The sequence below is a fragment of the Berghia stephanieae genome, chromosome 1 (assembly GCF_034508935.2).
Source record: "Berghia stephanieae isolate SIO BIC M18660-M18661 chromosome 1, UCSD_Bste_1.3, whole genome shotgun sequence".
NCBI lineage: Eukaryota > Metazoa > Mollusca > Gastropoda > Nudibranchia > Aeolidiidae > Berghia > Berghia stephanieae.
In genome coordinates this window covers 141,400,805-141,415,231 of record NC_088360.1, presented here as the reverse complement: position 1 = coordinate 141,415,231, position 14,427 = coordinate 141,400,805, and the positions used below count along the sequence as shown (strand labels likewise).

At 35.7% G+C, this 14,427-nt stretch overlaps 2 protein-coding genes across 2 annotated transcripts in view; both read left to right on the top strand.

Annotated features, from left to right (window-relative positions):
* LOC144963381 (dystonin-like) overlaps positions 1-14,427 on the top strand; it is a 281,117-nt gene that overhangs the window by 75,409 nt on the left and 191,281 nt on the right. The window lies entirely within an intron of this gene.
* Positions 11,393-14,427, top strand: part of LOC144963505 (uncharacterized) — a 4,372-nt gene continuing 1,337 nt past the window's right edge. The window contains exons 1-2 of the mRNA XM_078897580.1: positions 11,393-11,422; positions 13,936-14,427. The exon at positions 13,936-14,427 is cut by the window's right edge and continues 925 nt beyond it. Coding sequence (XP_078753706.1) covers positions 14,210-14,427 — 218 coding nt within the window. The 5' untranslated portion in view covers positions 11,393-11,422; positions 13,936-14,209. The remainder of the gene's footprint in view (positions 11,423-13,935) is intronic.

Sequence of the window (14,427 nt, the reverse complement as noted above, 5' to 3'; positions counted from 1 at the left end):
GCAGGTTGGTTTTTGGAATTATTTCTTTTCTTATATTTTTATTTCTTCTTTGTCTGGCACTGTTTCATACACACATTTTTAGATTTATATCTTACACCAGTGCCTGCTAATGCTCCCTTATTTGTCGCCTAAATATCCTCCTACCTTCAACGCCAATTTTAAACACGTTGCCTCGAGAAGCAGGCTGGTTTTTGGGATGTTTTTTTCTTCTTATATGTTTCTTTCTGCACTGTCTGGCACACATTTTAAAAATCTTTCACCAGTTCCTGCACCCTTATTTATTGTCGGCTAGATATCCAACCTTCTACGTCAATTTTAAACATGTCGCCTCGAGAGCCAGGCTGGTTTTTGGATTTTTTTTTCTCCTTATATTTTTATTTCTTCTTTGTCTGGCACTGTTTCATACACACATTTTCAAATGTATATCTTACACCCGTGCCTGCTCCCTTATTTGTCGCCTAAATACCCTACCTTCTACTTTCTACGTCAATTGTAAACATGTGGCCTCGAGAGGTAGGCTGGTTTTTGGGATGTTGTTTTTTTTCCCTTATATTTTTCTTTCTGCATTGTCTGGCACACATTAAAAAAATCTTTCGCCAGTTCATGATCCTTGTCGCCTAGACATCCAACCTTCTACGTCAATTTTAAACCTGTAGGTTTTTAGAATTTTTTTTTTCTTATATTTTTATTTCTGCTTTGTCTGGCACTGTTTCATACACACATATTTAAAATAAAATCTTACACCAGTGCCTGTTCTCTTATTTACGTTGATATTATACCTACTACACTCTACGTCAAATTTTAAAGCACCAACAGCTTGCCAAGAACAAGAGTCTTGTTTGTAATCCATTTATTTATCGAAAGAAAATGTGAGGAAATGAGTTAATAATATTATCATTGATAAGACTGAGAGATGTGCGATAGGGGGAGAGAATAAAATGATATGTGGGAGGATAGAGCGTGTTGATTGTCTCAGATGTTACATTATGATGTGCGTGGTGAGGAATGAAAGAAATGCGTTTGACGACATGTTTCTGTCGGTTCATTGCGGCTCTTGCGGTCTTGTGGTTTTGTGGTTTGTCCAAAGACTACTACTGACTTTAATCGAGGAGTTCCGTTGTGGACGTTGCAAAGTTGAGTCCTTGAAAAAAGGCTCTTGACTCTCATCTCTCATGTCTCGTCCTTCATTTTGCATGTTGCTGTTGTTGTTATTCGGGCCTTGAGATCTCTTATTGAAACACGTTTGGTACATTAAGTGGATATTGCCCTCTTTATGCTAGCCAGAGAATTGAAATTCTTGCTCATTCAACCCATGTAATTTAATATATGTTATACGATTGATATATTAATAGATAAAGGCTGTTGTAATGCTGTTTAAATATTGTTTTGCCGACCACAACTGGTGAGAAGGTTTTCTTATTAAAAATTGAGCTTAATGTAGCGCAATATCCACTAAATGTGCTCAAAGCGCTTTACAAGGGGTCCCTGGTCAACAGCAACATTTAACATGTAGGATGACGGGACATGACGCCTGTTAGGCGATATTACAATTTTTCGGACAAAGACAATGCTGTTAACGGCCAGATACTCATTTTACACCTGAGTACGGTGAGAGAATGTGAGTAAAGAGTCTTTTCCAAGGACTCAACTATGCGCCGAGCGCGAGGCTCGAACCCAGGACCTTCCGATCCGAAAGCGAGTGTCATACCACAAGACCACATAGCCGCACATATCATAGGACGAGTAAACTACCGGCATGAATTTAACTACTATTTACACTATGTAACTGTCATTCTCCACCTCTATTCCCGTTCGTGTTCATTGTTACACCCTGCCCTCGTATCTTGTTTCTTTTTACATGCGTGTCTTTCAATCCTTCCCCCATCAAACCTCACTCACCCCGTAGGTAGCTTTTCCATGGAGTTGTTATCTATTCTCTACAATCTTATATTTGTCTTACATCGGTATCGTATCGTAGCATATCGTATCATCTAGCATCAGCATCCTTTCTTTCCATCTCTTTACATAATAATATAGGCAAAGAATTGTAACAGGATGGTGCCTGGAACCTGGAGTTTATATATATATATATATATATATATATTAGAAAATAGTGAAATTGAAAGGCTGGAATGGAAAACACGCGAAAAATATAAAATATTACAGTTTCAGGTTTAAAACCCTTCGTCAGCAAAACAAACAATAACTTGCAGAAACAATGAAATCGTTCATGTTTTAGTATTGCTTATCCATCGAAGCCTTTGCAGGTTACCGTTTAGCTAGTCAGTCTTGTCTACAGGTAACGACGCTGACTAAGTCTGCTGGTGCCAGATCTTAAACATATTCGATGCTTTTTTTTAAACATAGGATTATAAATTGATGTTGATCCTGTAGAATATTGTTATGGCAAGTGGCATTAATATAGTTATGTCTGGTGATGCTAATGCTATTATCTTTACAAAGCCCGTTTTATTCCACTTTTCATTGTGAGATTATACATCAAAATGACGTCGTTCTTTGTTTTATCTTTATACTTTTCAATCGGAAAGTTTAGTGGTATTAGATAGACTCTTATCAAATCGTGTGATATGTGTTGGCAGATTTTTGCGTACATTAATTAAACGTCTAGTTTTATTTTCATCTCTGCCAAAATAAAAATTATTGACTCTAGATTGCATCGATCAAGATGATCATCAACGTTTCAATTAAGCCTGGATCTGACGTTTGAAACTTTTGGACAGATTTCTTAATTGATCGATAATTGAAATTAAGTTGCTGCTTTTTTTTTTTTTTGGCCAAATTTTTAAAAATGTGTGCACAGAAGAGGTGTTTAAAGTGTTGGTGTTTTTTTTTTTTTTTTTTTTTTTTTTTAATGTCAAGTCAAAAATTCAGTCAAATTTGTTACTCAATAAGATATGTCGTTTATCACCTTACATCAACACTTCATTTGATTTGCCGAATAATTTGGAATTTATAAAGTTTTCCAAGGATTCACGAAGGCGCCAGAATAACGATAAATCAATTAATTGTTTTTAAATCGTTTTAAAATAATATAATTCCTACCGCATTGCCAATGAATCTCCCTTATCCACGTACCTAAATCTGCTGTACTGATGTGGGATGGTTGTGGTGGCAGAGAAGTTGTGGCGACTCGGTAGAGTCGGGATTCGGTTTCGACTCAATTCGGCACCAAATCATAAGGTTTTCACTTAGAGGGCAGTAACAGCGATGCGACGGGTGCTTCATTAATGCACCTGTCACTGTCCTCTTGGTAAGAATGGTTAGATACTAATCGGGTGTTAGGTTAAGAGCAAGGTCAAAAGCCGCGTGTAGAGGGTTAATATTAATACAACGAGATCTCTTGCCCGTGCAATCTGATAACGATACGTCTTACGTTATCTTGTGTCTTCTGTGTGTGTATGTGTGTGTGTGTGTGTGTGTGTTATGTATGTGTGTGTGTATGTATACGAGTATATGCGTGAGTACCTTGTAGAACATTGAAGAAGAAGCAATGGAAATTCGAATATACATAGATAATAGCGAGTGTTATTGTAAGGTAAAATGAAGACGGCGAAGGGTTTCCAGCTTGCCTTGTTGTACAAATAGTGGCGGCATCACTCTTATTTTCTTTGAATTGTAGTGTTAGATGTCTCTTTTTATTGTCAGTGGATTGAAATGGTAAGGTGTGCTGCTGGTTTTACTCTCATATCACCAGTCATCTGGACTTTCTGGCATTGGAATGACTGTCGTGTAAATAGGCACCATTTTTTTTGTAATGTTAATTGAATGATTTTATTTGGATAAATGTTGTGTAAATAGACACCATTTTTTGTGTAATGATAAATTGAGTGATTTTATTGGGATGACACGTCGTGTAAATAGACATTTTGTAGTGATGTACGCCTAATGAACTATTAATATCTCCTTAATTGTCAGTTGCTTGAAATAGTAGGACGTGCTGATGGTTTTCACTTATATTTTCAGTTATCTGGACCTTATTTTATTGGGATGATTTATGTAAATAGACGCGATTTTTGGTAATGATTTTGAGAATTTCTATTGAGATGATTGTTGTGTAAATAGATACCATTTTTTTGTAATGATAAAAAATTGAGTGATTTTATCAGGATATAATAATATGTTGTGTAAATAGACACCATTTTTAATACAGTTTATTCGGTTGTTCTATAATGGAACGACTATTGTGTTAACAGGTACATTTTTTTTGTAAGTGATACCATTGTGGTATTGGTCAAACCTAAATTCCCTCGTTGTGGCCTTTATCTGTGTACTTGGTCAAAAATTATAATCACCGAACAGCTTTTTGTGTGTGTGTTAAGATCACATGTCTACCACCCAAAGAATGTTTAACGAATATATTTTACAGGAAAGGAGCAAATTCTAATATTTTAAAAAATATATGCAAGTTATCGATCCAGTGACAATGTCCTTGGACGTACTACTCGTATTTACTTGTAAAAAGAATTGTTGATTCTAAAATACACGATCGTTGACCACCTTTTTTTCATGTGAAAAGTCGCGTCCTTTCTAGAACGTTCTAACTGAAGATTGGTTCTCGAGGTCTGTGGCTGTCGTATGGGGATATCCGAGTATATTGCATGTTTATCTTTGTTGCTCTCACACAACAAGGGAAGTATAATGCACAAGGCGAATCGGATACGGTTTTTCATTGTGTGATTTTTCACTATAAATTTCATAATTTCTTCCATTGAATGCAGCTGTGCAATTTATTTAATGTTATAAGATATTTCCATTCCGACAGAATTAGGAAAAAAAATAACCCTTGAAAATGTATTGCCCTTTTTTTGTTCACATATTGTTATAACGAAATAGATAATGACTTCTTACCCAAAGCCATAGTATGCTGTCAGTTGTAGAGTTATTGTTTCTTTTGTAATGTTGAGTTCATCTATACTAAACAAGGAATATCAAACATTCGATGCTAAAAAATGGCTTTTGGATTTCTCTGGCCTTGGAGTAAGAAAAAGAAGGCTCCAGAAAATGTTATGGATTACTCGTTTGTTGCAACCTTGGGAAAGACATCGGTCCTGTTAACATCAGTAGCTGGTAAAGTAAGTATGGGTTTTTAATAAGAAATATCTTTTACTAGTCGTAACAAGAGCATGCCAATATTTTTGAAGTGTAGAGAACGTCAATGATTGCAGCAATTTGGAAATCTTTGGAAATAATTTATTGACAAACGTGTTATAAGATTGAAGAGCGTCATAGGGAGTTTAACAACTAAAAGAATGATATTGAGCTTGTGCAAAGATTGCTGCTCGAAGCTCGAAAGGGTGAAATAAAAGGTAAAGAGGTAGAGTATAAGGATCTTAAAATTGCTTCTTTAAAACGATTACTATAATTATAATCTCATATAATTTCATCTTTTTATGTATTATATGTTTTATTCATCGTCTCGTCTGTTTATAAAGGCGAAATCCGACGCGTCCTTACCATTCGTCATTGTGAATAAACTGAATCTTAAATTATACCTCATCCTTTTTATTAGTCACCTCAGTTGAGCTATTATAAGAAGAAAAAAAAATAAAGATAGCAAGGAGAAAGTATAAATAAAACAAAAACTGTAATGCCATAAAAAGAAGACGGAAAGAAATAATTAAAAAGAAAAGAATAAATAAAACAAAACGAGACAAGAAAAATCAAAATAAACACACACACACACAAAAAAATAATAATAAATAATAGATAATTTTAAAAAAATTAAATTAAAATGGGTCTGAAATACCAAGATGTTAAAACCAAGACACATATAGTTATCTCGCCTCTCTCTCTCTCTCTCTCTCTCTCTCTCTCTCTCTCTCTCTCTCTCTCTTTATCTCTCTCCCCCCCCCCCTCTCTCTCTCACCCCCCCCTCCCCCCACTCTCCTCCATCGCCCCACCAATTTATCAAAGGTTTCATTAAAGCATGTGATAGCGACCAACAAAGAGGAATAAAATATAGAACTTTTCCCCAAATAAACTTTCTCTGAACTTGAGTGAAACACGAAGAAAAATTAGACACAACATTTAACCTCACCAGAACTAACTGGTGAGTTTTGGAGTTCTATTCTAGTTTTGTTGGTTTTTTTTTTTTAAACTCATAAATGAATGTGACTTCCACTTTCCCCCAATCCTACCCTTAATCTAGATCTATATTTACTGAGACAAAACAAATCAGGTTAAGCCAGAACAGTTGTTTTGTCATCGGGTTATAAAACTCACCCCCAGAATGCCACCACCCCCCTTCCTTCCTTCCTTAACCCACTCAACCCTAACACCGACTATATCCGTAGTTTTTTTTTTTTTTTACCCCTTGCCTATTTATTTCTTTTTTTTTTTTTTCTGAGACAAATTATAGGCGTAGTATCAAAGCTAATGTTTTATAGTTTTTGCATGTTAATGATAGTTGAATAAAACTATCTATGTACACGCTCATTTTTAAATACATTTTTTCCAATTTCGAAAAGTAGCAAAAATCTCTAGGATCGAGTGAGTTAATCCAACTCCCTTTATTTACTTAAGCAGGGTCGTTGTGTACTTTCACGTGTTTCATTTTATCTGATCTGGATTTCTGACTCACGCTGACAAAATGCACTTTAAAGAAATTTATCAGAAATCTGTTTCACGTCAAATATCGATAAATTAAGATTATCCTTAACTTCTCAAAAACTCTTTCTCCCGACTTTTCTACTTGACAAAAATTCTTAAACCCGAGACTTCCGGGACGAGTAAAGATCGTCCTAATTAGTATATATTTGCAGTAAAACACATGCAGTAAAAAATTGCAATCAAAGTGTTTTGTCAGTGTATAGCATATTATTTAGCCTTGTTGCCAAGAATCTGTTAATGTTATCAGGACAACTTTAGAGTTAAGAATATGTTGAGTTATTTCCCTTGCTCCACTGAAAAAAAAAAGAAAAAGAGGGAGACATGATTTGATGTTCCAAAAGAAAAGTGATAACAGCAAAAGTACACATAAAAACCTGTGATGTTGTTGTGTTATGTGTATATTGAGTGCTCAGGTGTAATAACATATTAAAAATTGGTGATTCAACCGCAGGTGTAATGAAATTTTACGCCCACCTATTTGGGATTTAAAGAAAATATAATATAGTGAAAACAGGGAGGGTCCTTGTCCATTTCATCAATCTTAACCCCTCCTGTATGAATCAAAGTTGAATGAACTTGTGTAGCAAGTTACTCGTGTTCGCTACTTATTTATTTATTTATTTATTTAGTCAGTTAGTTAGTCGTTTATTTATTTATTCATTTATTTATTTATTTATTTACTCATTTATTTATTCATTTGTAATTTTTTAAAAAGATCTCTCTCTCTCTCTCTTTCTCTCTCTCTCTCTCTCTCTCTCTCTCTCTCTTTCTCTTATGCTTTTTGAGTGTGTTAAATGGATATTGCTCTCTTTCTCTCTCTCTCTCTCTCTCTCTCTCTCTCTCTGCGTGTGTGTGTGTGTGTGTGTGTGTGTGTGTGTCTCCCTCCCTCACTCCCTATCCGTTTTTCCGAAATCTGAACCATTCAATCCCTCCCCCCACCCCCATTTTTTTTCTTTTTGTGGTCGTCAAGCCATACTGATCGTTGTCTCTAATCGAAAGGGCGACATTATAAAAGCTGAAAATGCCCTTCTTTGATGCCGCTGTTGTATATCCTTGGGCAAGACTCTTTACTCTCATTACTACATCCATTTCTTGACGGGTACCTTGCAGTGAGCAGCGACTGGTGATATTGATGGACGTGTGTTATTATTAGCTCTACACTGAATGACATTCACTAAACAGACGGCTGTCTCGTAATGTACTGTACGCAATGAATTCTACGTACCAAAACATTATCTTAATTTAGGGGAAGAAGGGGTTGGGGGGGGGGGGTAGGGAGGATAAAATTCAGTTTTGATTGAGACTATTGAGATAATTGAAAAGCCTATGTTGATTCTCGAACTTACTTACCTACTTATCCGTGGCAATATCCAATCGAAGTTTCAAAGCGCTTTACAGGGGATCCCAGGCCAACAGCAACACGTAACATGTAGGACGAGACATGACGCCTGCTAGGGGATTTTACTTTTTTTTCGGACAGAGCAACGCTGTTACCGGCCCGGTACTTATTTTACACCTTAGTACGATGAGAGAATGTGAGTGAAGAGCCTTTTCTAAGGACTCTACTAAGCGCCAAGTTATGCTCGATCCCAGGACCTTCCGATTCGAAAGCGAGTATCATAGCACTAGACCAACATAGCTGCACTTTAAGAATCGATGTCCCTCTGTCGATTGTCTTCAATGAAAACTGAAGAAAGGAATTCACCCAAATTTCACATTTCGGGCTATAAAATTAGTTTTTAGCGTCTAAACCACCCCGACATGTAATATTTAGGTGGTGTGTTACCCGGGTCATGTGACATGATTGGGTATTGATTTGTAATGTCTTTTGTTCTTTTTGTCATACAAAGTGGTCATGATGTGATGTGAAGAAGAAAAAGAATAAAATGCTGAATCGGCACAAGGGTGTGTCGCCATACCGTGATTTATGTGATTATTTGTGTGTGTGTGTATGTGTGTGTGTGTATGTGTGTGAGAGTGATTTTGTGTGTGAGTAGGTATGAATCGATTGAGCAAGATGGAGAAATGAAATGTTATCGTGACTAGGTATCCCTAGTGTGTTATCATGTCATTGGTCGAGTCTTATAATGGAAATGTGTTTACACGTGCGTTGTGTTTATATTATATATATGTGTGTGTGTGTGTAGTCGTTCTTGAAGATGACAAATAACACAACAAATAAATCTATTTTGTTCATTGAATTTGTGCTTTGTTCAAATGGGAATATACCCGCTTATGTCAAGAGGATATTGATGTCGGCCGTTTTGTTGTTGTGTTAAGTTTAATTGACAATGTGTTATTATGTATTGTTAATGTTAAAATGTCATTTGATTTATTATTCAAATATTCATTTATCTATTTGTTATTTTTTTCATCATATGTTTTCGTCTCTTTTTATTTATAAATGTGTTAATTTATGTATTTCTAAATGGTTTAATTAATATTTGAATAGATAAACCAATAGATTATTATCATTGGCTGATAGCACTGTAAAAGAAATTTAAACAAAGTTAATAAGCAAAATTAGATTTATTTCTTATTATTGTAGAATGTATAATGATACTAATAGATCGAAAAAATAACTCCCTCCTTTTTACGTTTACTTTCTTTTTACAATTTTTTAACCCAAATTTTCGTGGAAATAAGTTGCTCCTCAAGTTGTCAAAAATTATTGGATGTGAGAGTTAGTCGAAGTCTTAGGTTTACTTTTTTTTTTTTTTGTTGAAAAGTCTAAGAGGATAAGGTGCCTGTGAGTGGTCACTTTTGTACCAGCACTCTTGTAATATCCATCACTCTCTATAGTCAGTTACTCATTCACCCCTGGCTTGGGCGTCATATTTTATTATAATATATGTAAAGTACTCTACCGAAGGGAACAAAACCGGGGTCATAATCGAGGGTTAATCCGGTCACTGACCCCGCTTAACATCGCTTGACTTTGTTTCAAGTTTAGGTTATCGATGCCAATATTATTGTAAATACTTTGGCTTCCAATGTGTCATTGCAATGACGTCAGACCATTGGCCTTGGCATATTATACATACCGCTGTACACTGACAAAATACCGTTTGTCGTTTTGGGCTAGAAAACTATAATTTCGTTATATCGGTGTATTAAAAAATACCGCCAACTGGTCAAAAAGTCTTAAACCTGAGACCTGGATACATCATTTTATCCTTTAAAAAGGCTTAAACCCTTTGCCAATTGACTAAGAAGGCTCTACTATAATTGCAACTTATTGAATACGGAGTTGAAGTTTAATGGCCAAGTTGAAAGAACAATGCGGTTTGTCACTGATAGTAAAGTGTTGATAAACAATGGTTGAACGATTGAAGGTATTTGGCTACCTTGTCTATCGTATCAATAATTAATTTAACCCTTTACAAATAAGCTTAGACTTCCTCAACTGCTTCATCTTCTCTTCCATTATCGGTGTCTCTGGCATATCATTTAGTACACAGTGGGGCATGTATCTTATTTCCTTTCGAAGACCTACTCAAATCTGTTTTATCGTTTTAACTTCTGACTTGGCAAAATGACTTAATCAAATTTGATGTCATAACCCTCCTTTCTCCAAGAGAATTGTAACTTCGATACCAACTCTTCAATAGAGGCCCTTGTCTCACCATTGTTACTGCTGCTTTGCTGGAGAAAAGAAAAAGAAGACACTAAATGTACAATTATATCCTGAATAGTTATCGAAGGAATTATGATTTTAGCTTATACTAACTCTCTTATCCTAGCGTCCTATCTATAGGGTAGCAACCAATTGCTATCGTCCGTTTAACGCTTTAGATACCGTCACCCATTCCGTGGAGCTTGTGGCTCTGAAGGACTACTTTTTACTTTTTACTCACTCCTCCCAACCAACGACCATCTGTCTTCAGTCTTATTCTATGACGTTAAACTTGGATGTCTTTTATAGTGGTTTATAGCGAGAACACTTATCGGAGAAATCATTATTCGAAGAGAATTACATTAAAATAATAATTTTAAAAAACCCAAAACAAATAAACAAAACAATAAATAGACAAACAAGTCAATTCAGTTTGTGGTAAGCCGCGATGGCATAGCACTTGCATTTGGATCGAGAGGTACGCATTCAAATCCCGTTGGAGACAGTAAGGTTTTCTCTTTTGATTTATATGCGTCTCTATTTCATATAACTCGTCCTGTCGTAGAGAGACGTGGTGCCTTTAAATATGGGTAATAAATAAGGATTTAAACTTAAGTAATATTGTTCAAGGGTTACCTTTTGTTGTGGTTGAAATTGTATCAATCGTTTTGGGTTGAAATGGTTCACTGAGTTGGATTAGGAGTATGAACGTTGGTAAAGTGAACAATCAGATGGTATTTCGATATGAGTGTGCATGTGTGTGTGTCTCTCTCTCTCTCTCTCTGTGTGTGTGTGTGTGTGTGTGTGTGTGTGTGATGTATTTGTAATATGTGTGCAATGTGCATATATTATGTGTGTGTGTATGTGTGTGTGTATTATTATCTATTATTATTACTTATTTTCACAAGGCTAATCTGCTAATGAGGCCAACGTTTGCAATATCTGTAGTAATCTCATTGACCGTCGTCAATAATTTTAGAAGTGTGCTGTGTCCATTTTTGGTTCCCTACAATTGTGCTACTGTTGTTATTATTGTTGTTATTGTTACTCAATCGTCTGATTAAGTTTACACACCAAGCGATTGTTTACGTAATACTTTTTTTTACACACTAAGCATTTATGTCATGTACATACTAACACACGGACACACCAGTGCGTTGAATCACAATATTGGCTGTTGTATTATATATGTTGTGGTTGTTTTCGTTATGTGATGATAATTGATTTAGGCGTGATTGTGCTTTATATATTTTTTCTTCTTGATTTAAGAAAAACAAACAACATAACGAATTAGGTTTACAACAATGGATTACAATGTTTTATTTCCAAAAAAAAAATTCTCATGGAGTGGTATCCGGGGTTAGAGTTTCTTTTATCTGTGACCGAGGAACGGATGTGAAGTGTTTTTTACCCTTTTGGTCAGAAAAGTGATTTTTTATGTACTTGAGTATTGAAGAGTTCCAAGCTGCTTGCACTGATTGGCTGTTGTCGTACTCCGACAAAACGCCTTAACACATAGGCCAGATTTCCTCCCACTTCAAAGTTGAATTTTGAGGATCCTATATTTGTCAAAAATTTTTAATGTAATATTAAAATATAAGATTTAACAATTTTTGAGATGTTTTTATGCAATCAATTGCTTAGCTCATATATCGACTTTAAAAGGAAAAAAAACCCAAAACAAATCAAAACCAAAAAAAAAAAAAATCCAAACTGACTGGCCTATTTATTCAAAATAAGACAATACAGCGTTTTGTCAGTGCACGCACCTGGTGGAATTCTCGTTCTTGAGAGTAAAAAGCGGCCGTAATGAACTTTTATATAAAAGCTGACTAATAATTGATACAAGGGTCTCACTTGACTCACAGGACGCGTGTGAATAATAATCATGGTATAAGTATATTGATTTTTAGAAAGATTTTCATGTTTCTCATATTTCTTCTTCCTCTCCTCCTCCCCTTCCTCCACCTCCATTACCTCTTCCTCTTCTTCTTCTTCTTCATTTCTACTGCACTATCATAATCACCATGACCCCCCCCCCCCCTCCCCTTCCCAACTCTCTCAAGGTGTAGAGAATTGAAATTCGTTACAGAGTCACATTATCTGGGACAGTCGAAATGGAAATATTTTCTTCATTAGGGAAATCCACTGGCTTAATTAAACTTAAGTAAACAATGTGCAAGCCAATTTAATCAAGTGAGCGTAGGGACTTTACAAAATGATAAACAAAATTATCCTAATTTATCCTCAGGATAATTTATCTTCAAAGAGCTTACTTTTTTTATTTATATAGAAAAGACAGAAGTATCCCTCGCCGTCAGCCCCAGTGACTCGGCGTTAAGTGGGCATCAGGGGTTGTGTTTGTTTGGCCCAAAAAGGGAGGGAAAAAATATTCAAGCAGGACTTGAACCTGAATTCCTGTATGATAGGGTTATTGCAATCTGTTCGGTTCTCTCTCTCTCTCTGTCTCTCTCCCTCTCTCTCTCTGTCTCTCTCTCTCTCTCACTCTCTCTCTCTGTCTCCCTCTCTCACTCTCTCTCTCACACTCTCCCTCTCTCTCTCTCTTTCCCTCTCTCTCTCTCTCTCTCTCTCTCTCTCTTTCTCTCTCTCTCTCTCTCTCTCTCTCTCTCTCTCTCTCTCTCTCCCCCTTCCCAGGACAAGTCATTAACATTTCATCTTACCTACAACACTTTCAGCCACCAAAGAAACCTCTACTTCTTTTAAAGTAAAATCCCATTTTATTTCGTTTATGGTTATGCGAATGGGTGTGGTTTCCTTTCTGATATTGATATTATTTCAGGCAAACCCATTTCTTCCTAGATCCCGAGTTAACAAAATACAAATAAGAAGGCTTACTTTTTGAGAGGCATCATATGTCACTGAATATAGAAATAAGTTTCACATTGCGTTCATTCAATGCATGTGTACGTATATGTCGTGTGTTGTGGTAATGTGTATTACGTATTCACGAGAGGCAATGGATTCGTCAAACTTACAATTATTTTTATGTGCATCTTATTTAACCAATTAGCGAAGGTTTTGGCCCATGTTTCTTCAAACTTCAAATCGAGTGTGTAGATATAGTATACCATGTATCTTTTAACTCTCTTTCTTAGCCATAACTATTGTATATTAACTCACTTATATGTGACCAGCCGTCTCAAAGCGGTATTGTGTCGGAATGGACCTTTAGCTTAAAAGTCAAATATTAATCTTAATTTATAAATTTAAGACAGAATAGATAAATGTCTCCATTGAGTAGAGTTGTTTTTAAAACTTCAATAAAGTCAAATTTATTTTCTCTTTATTATTTCGTCACTAAAATATATGTTCTACTTCTCGTTCATTCCGCCCGACATAGTACCAGACTGACGTTATGGGTCACACACACACACACACACACACACACACACACACACACACATATATATATATATATATATATATATATATATATATATATATATATATATATCCTTACTTGTTATCAGTGTGATAGACATGGTGCAACGTTTTTTTTTTTTGTCCTTCAGGGCAATTGGTGATACATGTATAATCGGACTGAATTGTTATATTTTATATTTCAATTTTAGAACACTGCAAATTTTCATATCTTTGATAGACCAATAACCGGGCTCATCAGCGTTGTTGCGATAACTGATTATCTCCTCCTGTTATCACCAAAAAAGAGCAGTAAGTCAAATAGGAGCATTTATTGAAGATACTGGTTCCTGTTTTATTTGATAAGAGGTTTGTTGTTGCCGGTTAAAGCAGTGCAAAAGTAAACGATGATAGTCAAAAACAAGGATGTCATGGGCGAAATGTCAGTACAAATATGCTATCTGTTTGGTGATAATGGAACACAAGAGTGGGAAGATAACTCTAAAGCGTTATATTCGTGAAGTGAAAGGAAAGCAGCTTAATGGTTGTAGATCTGCAGGCTTTTGGTAAGAGAAAACAACCATGAATAACACGGGAGCATCGACACCGATGTCTGATCTAAGTAAGCAGTCATTGTTGATTCGACTATGTCAGCGACCATGTCCCAAATGCGGATTGTACATTTTCTGTCCTTGTGCTAATTTTGGAACTAGACATTCTGGGGAATTTAATGACGGAGGTAAAAGTGTGTTTTTTCAGTACAAGAGGAGAGATTCGAGTAATCGCAGCTTTTGGAAATG